Genomic DNA, 15,632 nt, shown 5'->3' with positions numbered 1-15,632 from the left:
AGTTGAATACATCTATTTTATCTCCCGAAGATCTCAGTATTACTCATCGCCTGACTCTTATGTATATCCATGTAAATGCAAAAATAGAGTCGCTATAGGGTTTCCTCTGGATGATTTCCTTCTCTCAGCTTTCTTAAATACCCCTCTAAATTCATCCAACCTGATTTCGTTTCATTTCTGCACGATACCCCAACAAAATGCATTGATTTTTAATTGGACATACACAAAAAACGTGCTGGTCTCCTCAGCAGTGCGTTCCACTGATTTTAAGTAGTATTAGGGTGGCATTATTTTCGTACACCTCGGTGAACTGAGCCGTCTCCCAGCAGTAGCAGCCGTAATATCTGTTTCCCAGCTATAGAAGTCTTTTGGTAGTCTCCGTAATTTTCCGATCTTAAAAAAAATGCATTCGATTTTTGAATTAAGCTATTCCTAGAGGCTCCCATAGCCAGAAAAATATCATAAATGTGGACCAGCCATCTACTACTCTACTAAACTACTAAAATCTCGTCTTCACCGAATAAATTAGTTTGGTATTTTTTCACACAAGCGTGAAAAAATATTTGGTGTAAAAAATACCAAATTTATTTATTCATTGATCATGAATTTTCGCAAAGTTGAGCCTCAAACCATCAAATTCATCAAGTATCTCATATCATCTACTCAGCTATCTATATTTGCTACACATAGGATTAGTAGTTTTGCGTTCAAGCCAATGCAATTAAATGGTATGAACATGTCAGATTATTATTTTACGTAGTAGTGTTAAAAAAATTACTTTCATTTCAAGCAACATTCCACTGTGTGGGATTTGCTTTAGCTTAAATAATTGAAATCAAGATTTCTCTGCCATTGAAATATCTCCTGAAACGAAGTCAAGCTATTATCCATCAGCTAATCACCTGTTCTATCCGAGTATGTTTTCAGTTTGTGGATATAAAAATAAATATCCCCACTTTAAGAAAGGCTTCATAACCCCCAAAAAATTTGTAAAAAATATCAAAAATCCAAGGGGAAGGAGGCGGGTCCTTCCCTTTGGGGAACATTTTTGGCTTTGATAAAATTCAAAATAAATATTTCATAGATGCCTGAAATGAATTAAAAACATCTGCTATCCTCCTTTCATAAATTTATACTCGTATACTGTAGGATGTGTTGAGATCTATGCAATAAATGGTGCAGTTGGCTTCAAATTCGACATGTTTTTCTGCTGTCTTTGGAGGCAGGATAAAAGATAATAACTTTATTTTTGCTCGTTCATGAAAATGCCCCTCCCATCAATTGGAGGTTCATTTTAGATCCGCCGCGGCATGCGAGACAGGACATATCTTGTTCTTGTTGTCAAATTGATAGATCTGGGACAGTAATAAGTTAGCTACATTATTTAACGAATCACATTGGAGTTTTCGCTAAATAAATAATTTCGTCAAAGTTTTTAAGAGAGACAAGTGCGCCATCTTTCCGCGACGGCAGCAAACCCCGGCGACGCGGAACGCCAGTTGAGCGGGGAGGTAGCACCTGGACGGGGCTGCCTGACCCATGACCTCAGCCTCCTCCACAGGAGTGCCCTCTAAAGTACGAGGTTGGGGTGGCAAGTGGGAGTAGGGGGAAGGGTGTGGGGGCAAGGGTTGGCACCACGCACACCCAGGGCACCCCGCCGGGTGGCCTCCCGACGGGGTGCCCCTCCCACACCCGACCGGACCGGCCTTTGAGCCCGCTCTCGCGTTTCACATTATGATCTCTCCCTCCCTCCCCCGCGATGCACCGGGCCTCCTCCTCCCACGCGGACGCCCGTTTGTCACCGCCCGGGAACCGAGGCCGACCGCTCCCGCCCTCCCACCCCCGCGGCTAGGAGCGCCGGGGAATTTTTGCACTTTAATGAAAACGCGCTCTCTGCGATTGCTTGTCACCTTCAAACGGAAGATTCGGCTCTGTCTAACGTGAGACTTTGCATAAAAACGGTGAAAGGAACGTACCCACACTCCTTATCCTTTCATTATCCGCTAACTACCTGCCAAGTTGTGAGTAATTACGAAAATCAATGGCAACTTCACGAACCCTATTCACCCAATCTTTTTAGGACTACAGAGTAAAATTTAAAAAAAATACGCATTGAGTGAAAAACCGAATAGAATTACTAATAACTCGTCTTCACGCAAGCTTGGTATTTTTTCACATAAACGTAAAAAAAATACCAAATTTATTTATTCACTGATCATGAATTTGCCAAACCATCAAATTCATCAGTATCTCATATCATCTACTCAGCTATCTACATTTGCTACACATAGGATTAGTAGTTATGCGTTCAAGCCAATAGAATTAAATGATATGAACATGCCAGATTATTCTTTTGCGTAGTAGTGATAAAAAAATTATATTCATTTCAAGCAACATTCCACGCTTTGGAAATAATAAATATTTACATTTACTTATAAAAGATTAGCGAAATACACACAAATGTTTAGACTGAAATAAGCTAGGTAATTTGTACGTCTATCTTTATCCATTCTTTTGCAATATATTATGAACAATTTTTATATTAATTTAAAGCAAACGATAAGTATTTAATTACCAAAATTCTTACTCCCTCAAAAATTAAAGTTGCATAATTTTTTACCCCCTAGACATTCTCATGTACAGGAGTACCCACAGCTTTTAGACAGCACATGAAGCATTTAAAAACAAATATTGACAACCATTGAACCCTATTGGTTTCCCCTCTAAATGTTTTTCTGAACACCCATTTTCGGAAAACCAAGGGAATCTTTCGGTACATTGAATGCTCCAATCACTCCGTGCAGTGTGAGTACACGAGCTGATCCACACGCTTCTTTTCATCCTGTTATTATTTAATGCCACTGGGACAATTCTCGAACTCGGAGCAAAATTAATCGAAGCGATGAATAACCAAACCGAGTTAGTTGGCAATACAGCCGACCCTTACTTGTCCGAAATAAGAATGCACGTTCTTGAATGGCGTTTTTTGGGTGGCTCGCAGACTCGTAGGCTGGAGAGGTACGCCACAGCTGTAGGATTTTTATCGACCCGCGAGGAGAACGATATTTTTTAACTTGCCACTCGGCCGGCATCACGAGGGAGAATAGCTAGGGGAGGGAGGGTGGGGAGAATGACGGAGCATGGAGTGGGAGCACCCGTCGATCGAGATACCCAAGGGCATGTAAACGGCCCCCGCCAGCAGTGGGTCGAGTAGGTACCTCTGAAACTTCCACTCTTGCTACATTTTCAACGGCGTCCATTTTGCAGATAAGCCATCTACGACGTGCCCGATACAACCTTTTGCCCGCCTCTTAAAACCAACTAATTGTTTTGCATCGAAATTGATTTACAGCATTTTGGTCTACTTCACTGGTTCCGGGGAGGGACTCGGTTAGGGCACGCGAAAATCTTGATTGAGGGCTGAAAAGGAAATCAATCATTTTAGTTCGATGTATCGACGGAGAAGGATATGATCTTTGGACGCCACTCGACTTCTTTTGCCCGGAGGTACCAGAAATTCACGTGTAAATGATAGTCCTGACAGTATTTCATTCTTTGAGTGAATTTGCTATTATTTCATCATAATTCGTACAAGATCGATTTTCTATCTGGATATGTACATTGTATCGGTAACGCCATTACAGTTATGTTGATTAAGAAAGCTTCGATAATGGAGAATAATGAAACACCTCACGCTAACAGGAGAACAAGCATCATCTGCGAAACATTTTCACTACATCCGCTACTATCAGGAATAAAAAAGGCTATCCTAGATTTTTCGCTCTTATGGTAATATTTGGTGGTACTCATTACTATATCGTTTTGCTCAATAATAAGAAAAACTACAGTATTCTGAATTTATTACGATTACAATAATAATACCATACATGGTGCTTGGTGCAGTTCCACCACATCAAACCTGAATCTTTAATTTATAAACAAAGAGAAGAACATTAAAATTCTTATTTAGATTGTACTCTGTACATCCTTAGCTAAGGTATCATAATTTTCTGCCAATCATTACAATATACGCCACCCATCCTGGGCTGTATGAAATTGAATTCTGGATTCGTTACCTTCTGTAATCAACACATATTTCTAGCACATACTCCTTGATCAAAAAGTTCCCGGAATAACCACCGTGTGGCGCTCCCATCGTTCCGATTTGAGTTCTGTTTTTTTTGTTAAATTGGTACATCTGTTGTTGATATTCCCTTTAAATCTTAGTGTCATAACTTGACATTTGCAAAAGTTACGGTCGGTTTTCGGTATGTCCATCAGTGCTTCCTGCGATTTTTCCATTACTTCCTCTCGGCTGCTAAAACGCGTTCCCCGTAATGGTTTTTTAACTCGATTGAACAGAAAGAAGTCACAGGGAGCCAAATCAGGTGAATTCGGTGGCTGTTGGATGGTATTTGTTGCATTTTTCGTCAAAAAATTACGAATAATGAATGCACTGTGCGACGGTGCGTTATCATGGTGCAAAATCCACGAGTTTTCTGCCCACATTTCTGGTCTCTTTCGGCGAATTGCTTCACGCAAACGTCTCATAACGCCCAAATAATACTCTTTGTTTACTGTCTGGCCTTCTGGCAAAAATTCATGATGCACTACACCGTTGTAATCCATGAAAACCGTCAGCATTGCCTTCTTTTTTGACTGAAAACGACGTGGTTTTTTTGGTCTCGGCTCATTTGGTGAACGCCATTCACTTGCCTGATGTCTGGATTGCGTGTCGTACTCATAAACCCACGTCTCGTCTCCAGTAATGATCCTTTTGATGAATGTGGGATCGGATTCAGCCTCGCAAATCATGTCTTTTGCGACGTCAACACGGTCTCTTTTTTGCATGAAATTGAGGTCTTTTGGCACCAACTTTGCTGCTACACGACGGAAACCCAAATCATTAACCACAATGTCTTGGGCGGATCCATAGGCAATGTTCAAGTCCTCCGCTATTTCTCTGATGGTTAATTTGCGGTTATTGACCAACATTTCTTTTACTTTATCAATTTTTTCACCGACTTTCGATGTCGATGGTCTGCCACTGCGTTCATCATCTTCGATTGACTCACGACCACTTCTGAACCGCTCGTGCCACTGGTAAACGACCGTTTTTTTTAGAGAATCGTTGCCGAAACACTTTTCCAACATTTCCAACGTCCGTGCGCCACTAAATCCGTTTTTTACGCAAAATTTAATACAAGTTCGTTGTTGCAAATTTAAATCCATTTCTGAAATTGTAAAAAATCGCCAACACACACAGAGATAGATGTACTCTTGGCTACGTAACTTTTGTAAATGTCAAGTTATGACACTAAGATTTAAAGGGAATATCAACAACAGATGTACCAATTTAACAAAAAAACAGAACTCAAATCGGAACGATGGGAGCGCCACACGGTGGTTATTCCGGGAACTTTTTGATCAAGGTTATATCATTACCATTAAGATATAACTGACATTAAAAAGACAATATCTACTCAATAAAAATATAAAGAATGGATACAGTGAAACCAAACTGAATCAAATTTATCGCTCACCGATGCATTCTCTGAGGATCGAAAAATATTATGTCCTATACTATGTAACAATCATCGTTCCCAAAACGCCCTCACTCCATTTGACGGAATACAAAGGACTCAGTAGATGAACTCGGGAGGCTGGAGAGGTTAATATTTCACGTTTGCATATTATAACGCCCTGCCCCCTCCTTGGATTTGAATAATAACGGATCAAACAAGCGTCAAACAAAGGCAAAAATCGTGGAGGGGAAAGCGCTCTCTCGGACGAATGATAAACAGTCGAATTAAACGCTACTCTTGCATACCCATCTCCCATCCCACCCTCGAATATTTTAATGGGAACGAATACATTTAAAGCGCGTTTACCGCACCATCGGAGTTGGGGGTGGGGGTGATGGGAGGCACGAGAGGAGGGATGGGGGGCCCGCGATCCAGTGCACGAGCTCCAAACAACCGCGTCGGGGGCGTTTGTCATTGTTTCTATCCCACTCCCCGCTCCCAAACAACTCACACCCCTCATTCCCCCTCCCCCCCCCCCTTCAGGCCAGGTATATGCGCGGCTAAATCGACGGGGCGGCGACACAATAATCCGCCCTCGAATGTTAATCGCAAAAAACCCCTCCGACGCCGCCATACAATATCTCTTTCTCTCCTACGCTATGTCTTCATTATACCCGAGAGCGCACCATTATATCAATGTGAAAAAGGGAACAGGAATGTGCCCCCCTCCACCTCCCCTCTTCCCGTCCCTGCCCTCCCTCCTTGTAGCGGGCGACCCCGTGCCGAGGACGAGGTGGCGGTAATACGAGGGTCATCCGGAAAGTAGTACCCGTTCGTGCCGCATGAAGTGCTGACGACGCGAGTAGCCGCTGGACGAGGTCAGATAGCTTCAGTGGCTTGTCTGCCTTCTCTGAGCCAAGTTGCGTGACGCTAGCATAGCCTGTGTTGTTTCTGTGATTGTTTACAATGTTTAAAAAACTTGAGAACGCCGCCAGTTGTGAAGTGAGGGCAGTGATTAAATTCCTCAATGCAAGAAACGTTCGCCCATGTGATATTCATCGCCAATTAAAGGAGGTGTATGGAGACAATGTAATGGACGAGTCGTCTGTTCGGCGGTGGTGTCGCAACTTCAACATGGGGAGGGGGAACACACACGACGATGAGCGGTCGGCGAGACCGTCTGTCATTACAGACCAACTGGTGAGCTCAGTTGACGAATTCGTGAGGAACGATCGGCGCGTCACAATTGATGACATCTGTGAGCATTTTCCCAATGTTTCTCGAACAATTGTTCATGAAATTGTTAAACACCATCTGCATTATGCAAAAATTTGTGCAAGATGGGTCCCTCGCGTATCTCAATGAGCTGGCGGCGAAGGACTATGCAGCAGGAATACAGAAACTTGTCACACGTTATGACAAATGCCTTAATTTGCTTGGAGATTATGTTGAGAAGTAGTTTAAAGTATCCTCTTTCAAATAAAATTTTTTATGTTTGTTAATATTTACTTTTGTGTCTTTATTTCACGAACGGGTACTACTTTCCGGATGACCCTCGTATCTCCGACCGAAAAAAATATACATATGGTCCCTCAAGGACGCGAGCTCCCACAGGCACTTCACTCGCAGATCGTTGGTTTTTAGTGGCTCTTTGCATTGGCGAGGCCCACGACGTTGCGCGCTTGTGTCCCTATGGTATTTTAACTGCGCTCGCTCTGCGCCATTTGCGATTTCTTCCAATAATCAAGGCGGGCGATCTACTCTATGAGAGGAGCTAAGATAGGAATGGATTTCGTACACCAGCCATAGGAAAACGGAGCCGTCTATTAGGTATTTGCGGGGACAGTTTGAATACAAAATAATACATTGATTTGAATCTGATTCTTTCTGTCCATTTTCGTTAAACAACGCACACCAATTCATCGAGACAAAGGATCAACAAGTCTAGAATGGATCAGAAGTGGATATTTGCGCATTTAACTAACCACAGGGAATCAGATCTATTTTGACGTGGTATACTGTTTTCCTAAATATATTCTTATCATTGATGGAAAATCTTTCGTGCGCAAATTATTCTTGTTTTCCGGACTAGGAGTTTGCCATTTATGCCTTCTGCTACATCATAAACCGCCAATAGTAGTCGATTTGATCAAACATTGTAAGTGCAATCAGTTGTATTTCCATAAATTTTGATAATAATTACACAAACGAGAAAAATATTATTTTGATGGCAAAAATAAAGTTTAGCAGTTGTAAACTAATCTCAGCTGGTACCTTGATAAATCTAAAGCTATGATATTCTTGAACGTAAAACACATTACTTGTTTCGATGAAATTATTTAAGTGATAGATATTTCAACGGTCTGTGTGAGTGAATGATTAACGTTTGGCTGAACTTTGGTTAATCAAAATATCCTGAAGGCCAGAAAAAACACTAATATTTATATTTCAGCAAACATCATGTGATTTTAACATATAAAATATCTATGTTGATGTGTTGTTGCTTTTCATTAGGCCTGCAATTGAAGTCCTTCCATGCATACTGGATCCATCACTAGGATTCCCAAATTCAGCATTGTATGATATGCCAATGCATATGACTGTGACATCATTTACTTCATTACCCGTTCCGTTCTTCACCTAAAGGATACGCCAGCTTAAATTTCAGTGATTTTATTTGCTTAGCCTTTGAAGTGGAACAAGATTGAGCCATATAGACTAAATTATGGGTCTTTATTCCGCCGAACTCATTAGTAATGGCTACGCCCATTTTTAAAGCACCGTATGACAAGGGATTTTTTCCAACGTGTTGCTCCTACACTCACACCCCGCGATTTCTGACTCACTTGAAGGAGAAAACGGAATATATCCATGCACATAATAAAGCAAATGGGAGTTAAACGCGGTTAGTAGGAAGCTATTTCTCAAAAATGAAAGATAGTAGGAGGAAAAAAAATGAAATTCGGAATTGCTAGGCAACTTATTTACATGAGAGATGGTAGTGCAAGAAATAACCTGGTGTAAGCTATAAACTGACTTAAGTACATTATTTATGGCATCTCCATCGTCGTTTGGATCGCAATAAATTGGGTTTAACTCGGTGGAGGTCGCAGTTAAACAAACTGGGTTTGAAAGTGGGACTAATGAGACGTGGCATGGGATGGAGGCCGACGCATGGGAACGAGACAGAAAAAAACTCAACGTGCGAGTTCTTAAAGCATGGGGTTATCACACTCCTATAAGTATGACCATATATTTTAAACCTCCAAGAGTATGATTCATAAATGGTCTGCATATCAGTGTGTTTGTTATTACGGCAGAGAGTTCTCATGTTACTTCACATTTACACTTTGCCATGGATCTTTTTTTAATGGGTATATTTTCATGAATATATTCTTATGCCCTACGCATCGAATATAAAAATGTGGAATGGAAACCTTAAGTAGTCACCTTATTTTTAAGTGACGAAAGCAATGCTTTTATGTCTAGTCGAATAAAGTAATGTCTGTGCGTATACCTAATGGAAAAATGCATATAAATAGAGAAAAAAATAGTTATTTTCTTTTATGGTTGGTATTGATATTTTTAATAATGAAAAACCGTAACTTCGAAAAATTATTAACGAAAAAATCATTAATAAATGTATTTAGGTCTTTTGATCGCTAAATATCTCAGATATTTGAAATAAAGGCTATTACTGTCCAAAATGGGATTACAAGAACCATAATTTATGAATGAGAAACCTATAGCATTTCAAGCGACGATTTAATTAAATTAATTTTGATTTCAGATTTGAATTTGATACAATATGGGTGATTAATCATTAGAGATTATCTATTAGACTAATTTACTGATGCATAAAACATCTTGGGTAATCTTAGATAAAGATATTATCAATCACTGAGTTTTGTTAGCCATCATTTTTGCCACGCATATTGCAGTCTGGACAATTATTATAAGAAACAGGAATGGCCTCTTTACCATAATGATCATAAAAAAAATCCATGACAGTGTGATGAGTCGAAACTAAATAAAACGTTTTCTTATCCGTTAAAAATGGCTCTTTGGTTGTAAATCAGATAAAATTCTTGATTCTATTCTCAGTTTCAAGTAGATCAATGTTAAGTCACTCTCTTTGTTCAAAAAAGCGATGAGAAACAATGGAAAGGTATCATAGTTGCTTAAATTTACGTATCCACCATTGGAAACGCGTTAACTTGGATGATGGGAAACGTTTACCACTCACGTTTTTCGAGACGAAGAAAAAAGAGGGGTGAAAGATAGAAAGCTATCTTAAAGCTTACTTCAGAATTTCAGCTCAGGGATGGAAGGAAGAGGAGAAACCGCATCAAAAACCAGTTAGAGTTTCAGCAGAGAAAGAAATAATGGAAAGTCTTCAAGCCTAGATAACACGTATTCAAAATTCCTCATTATCTTCCTCCTCGCAAGAATGCACGCGTCGTAATCGCTGACTACCGAGGTTTCATTTGGCAACTTCCCCGGAAGCTCTGCAACCTCACCTACCCACCTGCATCCTCGCATTGCACCTTCCACGTATTCCGGAGACGGCAGGGCGTCTCATCTCTCGAGAAACACTATTGGAGTGAGGAGAGAGTCTGTGGGAGAGAGAACGCACCCAGGGTCGGCCTTATCTATCGGAGCGCATGCCAGCAGCTGCCAAGATTTCCCGGCTGGGAATTCCTTTCCTTCCCGTCCTACCCCTCTCTCTTCCACCCCGTCGCCTCTCTCCCCTCAAACCACCCCGTCACGCCATTCCCACCCCTGCGGACGGATCACACCTCTCTCTCTCAACCCTCGCGCCCACATGTCGAGTGGACTCGTGTGAGGGAGAGAGAGGGAGAGTGATTAGCTCGCAATCGAAAAGCCCCGTGAGTAATATAATCGATCGGATAACTCATGACGTCGGGCACCAGCGGGGGATCTCCCGTGCTCTTGAGGCACCGGACCATCCTCCTTTGAGGGACCGAATGGAGTCGCAAATTGCCGCAATTAGCCTCGTGCATGTAGAGAGGCCATGAGGGATCGGCGCGTGCTCCGCCTAATTGCCATGGAGATTGGATTCTGATTTATTCTATTTTTCGGAAGCAAAAAGGTTGAGCATATATGGATTGATGCCAGGCTCTAACATCCCGCAATGAGAAACGCCGCGCTACTGAATAGACTGATAGCTGATTACCCCTCGCGAATATTAATCGTGAACGGAATGAATTTTCTAACAATTTAAACCGACTGCTGGTCTCTTTTGAGAATTTCTCGATACATTTTGCTATCTCGTATTCATGGAGTGTTTATCACACTCGAAAGCAGCATTCATTTAGGGCATTTATTTTAGCATAACTTTTTAATTTAACATTATAGGGTCCATAAAATTTACTCCCTGAAGAATTTAATTAACTCGGTAACTTTAAAACGAGAAAATTAATCATATAGTACGTAATTTAAATCTCCCTATTCTTACGTTTATTATCAAAGCTCACTTTTTTCCCAAGGATCCATTAGTCTACTTCTTTCAAAAAATGTTTGCATAGAATAAATACCGTCTTGGTATTCTGAAAGTTATTTAAAACTCTATAAATATAATTAGGAAATTGCAGTGGATGCATCAAATCTATTTGATTTATTATTTATATGTAAACATATATATATATATATATATACATATATATATATATATATATATATATATATATATATATATATATATATATTTATTTATATATTTATATAGGTGATAAAGAGGCACTTTATATATATAGGTAATATAGAAGCACTCATGAGAGCAATGTAACGGCATAATAGAACACAAAATAAAACAGGTAACGCATAACACATAGAGAACAGTCATATTGTAGATTGCTTGAGGTTTCGGTCTTCTTCAAGTAAGACTCTTACTTGAAGAAGGTGTCGGAGATTGCCGAAAGCTCAAATAATCTACGATGTGAGTGTCCTCTATGTGTTATGCTTTAACTGTTTTATTTTGTGTTCTAGTCCAGTGGGTAGAGCGTTGGACCGCTGACCGGAGGGTCCCAGGTTCGATTCCCGGGCAAGGCACCCTGGGCACCTGCCGCTCCACCCAAGCAATGTGATTTTTCGGGTACAAGATCTTCGTGGGAAACCATAACCGGCACAGGGAAAGGAACTGGTCCCCCTACCCTGATGTGTGAATTTCGCACACCGTCGGGCTCAGTACTATATATACATATATATATATATATATATATATATATATATAGGTATATATATACATATTTACCTGTATATATATATATATACTGGGTGAACTCTGCCATGCATATATATATATATATATATATATATATATATATATATATATATATATATATATATATATATATATATATATATATATATATATATATATATATATATATATATATATATATATATGCATGGCAGAGTTCACCCAGTACTAAGCCCGACGGCGTGTGAAATTCACACATCAGGGTAGAGGGTATATCACTGCCATTTCTTTTCTCAGAATGTGTTCATTTCCAATGGGAAGCAAATATTCATTCCCTGGTGGAGTGAGGCTTTATGATCGTATCCTGATTTTTATGCATCCCACGAGACAAATCCGATCGCTACTTTCACTCATGATTAGCTTCTTTAGAATGGGGAATTGTGCCCGTCAAAGCATTACTCTATACCATTAGACATTTAACCCTGTATCTTCCGTGAAATTAACTGCATGAAATGTTTCTTCCAAAGTTGAATGGACAGGGTACGAAGTTTAGGCGATATTTAGTAGATACTTATCGATCCGAGCTTCATTTTATTGTAAATAAGAGTGTTAACTATTTTGTTCACATTCATTTGTTGGGTAGGCAAAAGATAAAATGTATATAGAAAAAATGTCTGAAGTTTTATGCTCAGCGAGAACTTCTTTGAAGCCTGGCTATAATTAACAAGCTGCTTCAAATCATACCTCGTTTTCGTTCCTGCTGAAATACACGTGGGGAAACGTGGGGAAAAAATCAGCTTTTGCGGCGGTACATTTATCGTGACTTAATGAGCAGAGATAAAATCTAAACCTTTTCAAGCATGGCGAATTCGAGTGGTATTTTTTCCTCCCGCTCATTTCTTGGCTGTTTTTCTTGACTCTCCCTAATTTGCCTATGAAGACTAAAAGGTTGTCTCAGGTATTGAATTGGGCCGTATGTGTGGAATGGGCAAACAATCTGACCTGTTAGTTATGCAATAACATGTTTGAAATGGAAATGATTTCGTTCGTTTTCAACACTCACATCATTATTTTTTATTAGTTATAAGACCCAACATGACGAGCACTCGTCCTTAAAAGGCTTGAAGATGAAGAAATATAAAATAAAAGAAAGAATAGCGACTAATTTTGTAAAAAATGACCAAAGACGTGCGATATTATTCACCTCCAAAAGGTCGTAATTAGTTCTCCAAACTCTTACCAGGGGGTATAGAAATTTTTTCACCTAAAAATGGCGAATATTGCGTGGAATGTGGTCAAGTCCTTTTATAGATCAGTTATGAATAAAATATGAAGCTGATGAATTTTTCAAGATGAGAATGGGACTACATATATCAGCAAGCTAGAAAAATTAAGAATATTTATGCAAATAGTATCTGGAATTCTAGGCATTGATGCCATGCTTTTCCTATTGATCATGAAATCGATTGATGGCCATCAATTTTTAAAAATTTCATTGGTAAACATCGTTTCATTTTGTAAGGCAAGGACCTCAGGGAAGAATATTTGACACCATATTCTTCCATTTAATCGAGAAAAATATGAAATATGAGGAATGAAGATTCTGGGTAAAATTATGGAAGATTTCCATAGTTTCCTTTTATAAGTGAAAAGACAATTTTTAGCTAAATTTCTCCATCCGCAGCCTTGTGTTGAAGAGTTATCAGTCAAAGAGTCAGTATATCCTGCAGGGGCGAGACCACACGTGAAGCCATTTACCAATCTGGGTGGAGTGAAATGACTTCCATTGTTGTCACATTTCTCCGCAAACACCGATATATTTCTCTCAATAGACGACCATTAGTTGTGATAACTGTCAACTATGCAGTCTCATGCCCTGGAAACGAAAGTAAAATTCGTCAGTGGAGACGCAACACTTACCGACGACGACCACGTGGCCAAAGACCGTGTCCGAGCCAATGGGGGTGCAATTCCAGCGGCGGTGACCGAACTGAGCAGCGCACTCGTTGCGCCCGAGACGAGCCCCCACTCCGACGGCCGCCACGGCGTCCGGGGCCGACTTACACATCGTGCGCTGCCTGTAGGTGAGGCCGGGGATGAGGGAGCAGAGGACGCTGGCGCCCAGGGCGGACGCCACGCCGCCGCCGGACACCACCACGCCGAGGTCGCCGTACCTGCGAGATGAAAAGCGGTCGAATGGGACGGACGTCAAGGCGGGCGGAGGCGTGGACTCGACACCGCCCCCGGTTCGATTTAATGGCGAGCGCACACGCAACTCACGGATATGAGCACGTTTACCGGAAAACTCTCAGCGGCTCCCGTCCCGTTTCTTTCTTTTTTTTGACTCTACGTGATTCATCTCCCGGAATCGCGGCGGGTGCGAATGTTTCAATCCTTAGTAACTGAAACGCATGTTTACTGGCATTCATGTTCCATAGCTATACGTTACACATCGTTAAATGCAAGATATGCTTGTCACGCGCACAAATTATAAATCTTTCACTCTGTCATTTCGGGGAAGGTGACAGGCTATAATTTCCCCATGATTTACTACATTTAATATTCGATATTCATAGAGGTATATGCTCACCTTCCATTTTGTACTATGTAGCGTACCTGTGAACTTTTCAGCCTTTATACATATTTGCCCTCCGTCTGCTATGTTTGAAATTCTGCAGATTTATTAAGAAAATAATTTTTTATCATTTTTGTACATATCGTGAACAATTATTTTGGTTCTGTTATGTTGGTAGAAAAAGTTTTAGAGACATTTTAACGTATTTTCTCTGAGGTTTTTCCTACTCCTTTGAAAGATCATCATGGCACCATCATGCTTTATTGAGACTGTATTAGACCCTTCCGTTGACAAAAATTTTTAGAATTTATCAAGTCCTTTCTTTCTCTTACCTAGTAAATAAAAATCACTATTTTTTCAATGTCATTTTGAATACCCTTAAGGCAGTAAGTAATCTTATCTTGTGACTTTATTGAAAACTAAATGATTACAGCATTGAAACTTTCACCCTTCAGTGAGATTAATACGATTTAATTGTTTGAGAAAACCCATTCAGTGTGAATTTATGTCGTGCCGGACATATCACGATTAAACGAAGTGAATTTTATAAACGATTAATTTATTTCTTTTCTTTTCGCGGACAAACTCAATTTTTTATATTATTATTTTTCTCTTTATATTAAAACAATTACTGCACAGTACATATATGTGTGTGTATATATAGTTTTATATATACTACCTTGATCAAAAAGTTCCCGGAATAACCACCGTGTGGCGCTCCCATCGTTCCGATTTGAGTTCTGTTTTTTTTGTTAAATTGGTACATCTGTTGTTGATATTCCCTTTAAATCTTAGTGTCATAACTTGACATTTGCAAAAGTTACGTAGCCAAGAGTACATCTATCTCTGTGTGTGTTGGCGATTTTTTACAATTTCAGAAATGGATTTAAATTTGCAACAACGAAATTGTATTAAATTTTGCGTAAAAAACGGATTTAGTGGCGCACGGACGTTGGAAATGTTGGAAAAGTGTTTCGGCAACGATTCTCTAAAAAAACGGTCGTTTACCAGTGGCACGAGCGGTTCAGAAGTGGTCGTGAGTCAATCGAAGATGATGAACGCAGTGGCAGACCATCGACATCGAAAGTCGGTGAAAAAATTGATAAAGTAAAAGAAATGTTGGTCAATAACCGCAAATTAACCATCAGAGAAATAGCGGAGGACTTGAACATTGCCTATGGATCCGCCCAAGACATTGTGGTTAATGATTTGGGTTTCCGTCGAGAAGCAGCAAAGTTGGTGCCAAAAGACCTCAATTTCATGCAAAAAAGAGACCGTGTTGACGTCGCAAAAGACATGATTTGCGAGG

The 15,632-nt window shown here is 40.1% G+C and overlaps 1 protein-coding gene across 1 annotated transcript in view; it reads right to left on the bottom strand.

Moving 5' to 3' along the window:
* The window catches only part of Wnt2 (Wnt oncogene analog 2), a 320,844-nt gene that overhangs the window by 162,366 nt on the left and 142,846 nt on the right, over nucleotides 1–15,632 (bottom strand). Inside the window, exon 2 of the mRNA XM_071597722.1 lies at nucleotides 13,669–13,922. Within this exon, the coding sequence (XP_071453823.1) occupies nucleotides 13,669–13,922 (254 nt within the window). The remainder of the gene's footprint in view (nucleotides 1–13,668; nucleotides 13,923–15,632) is intronic.

This window comes from Hetaerina americana, unplaced genomic scaffold (assembly GCF_022747635.1).
Source record: "Hetaerina americana unplaced genomic scaffold, ioHetAmer1.1.p SCAF_10, whole genome shotgun sequence".
NCBI lineage: Eukaryota > Metazoa > Arthropoda > Insecta > Odonata > Calopterygidae > Hetaerina > Hetaerina americana.
This window is presented reverse-complemented; position numbering and strand designations above follow the sequence as displayed.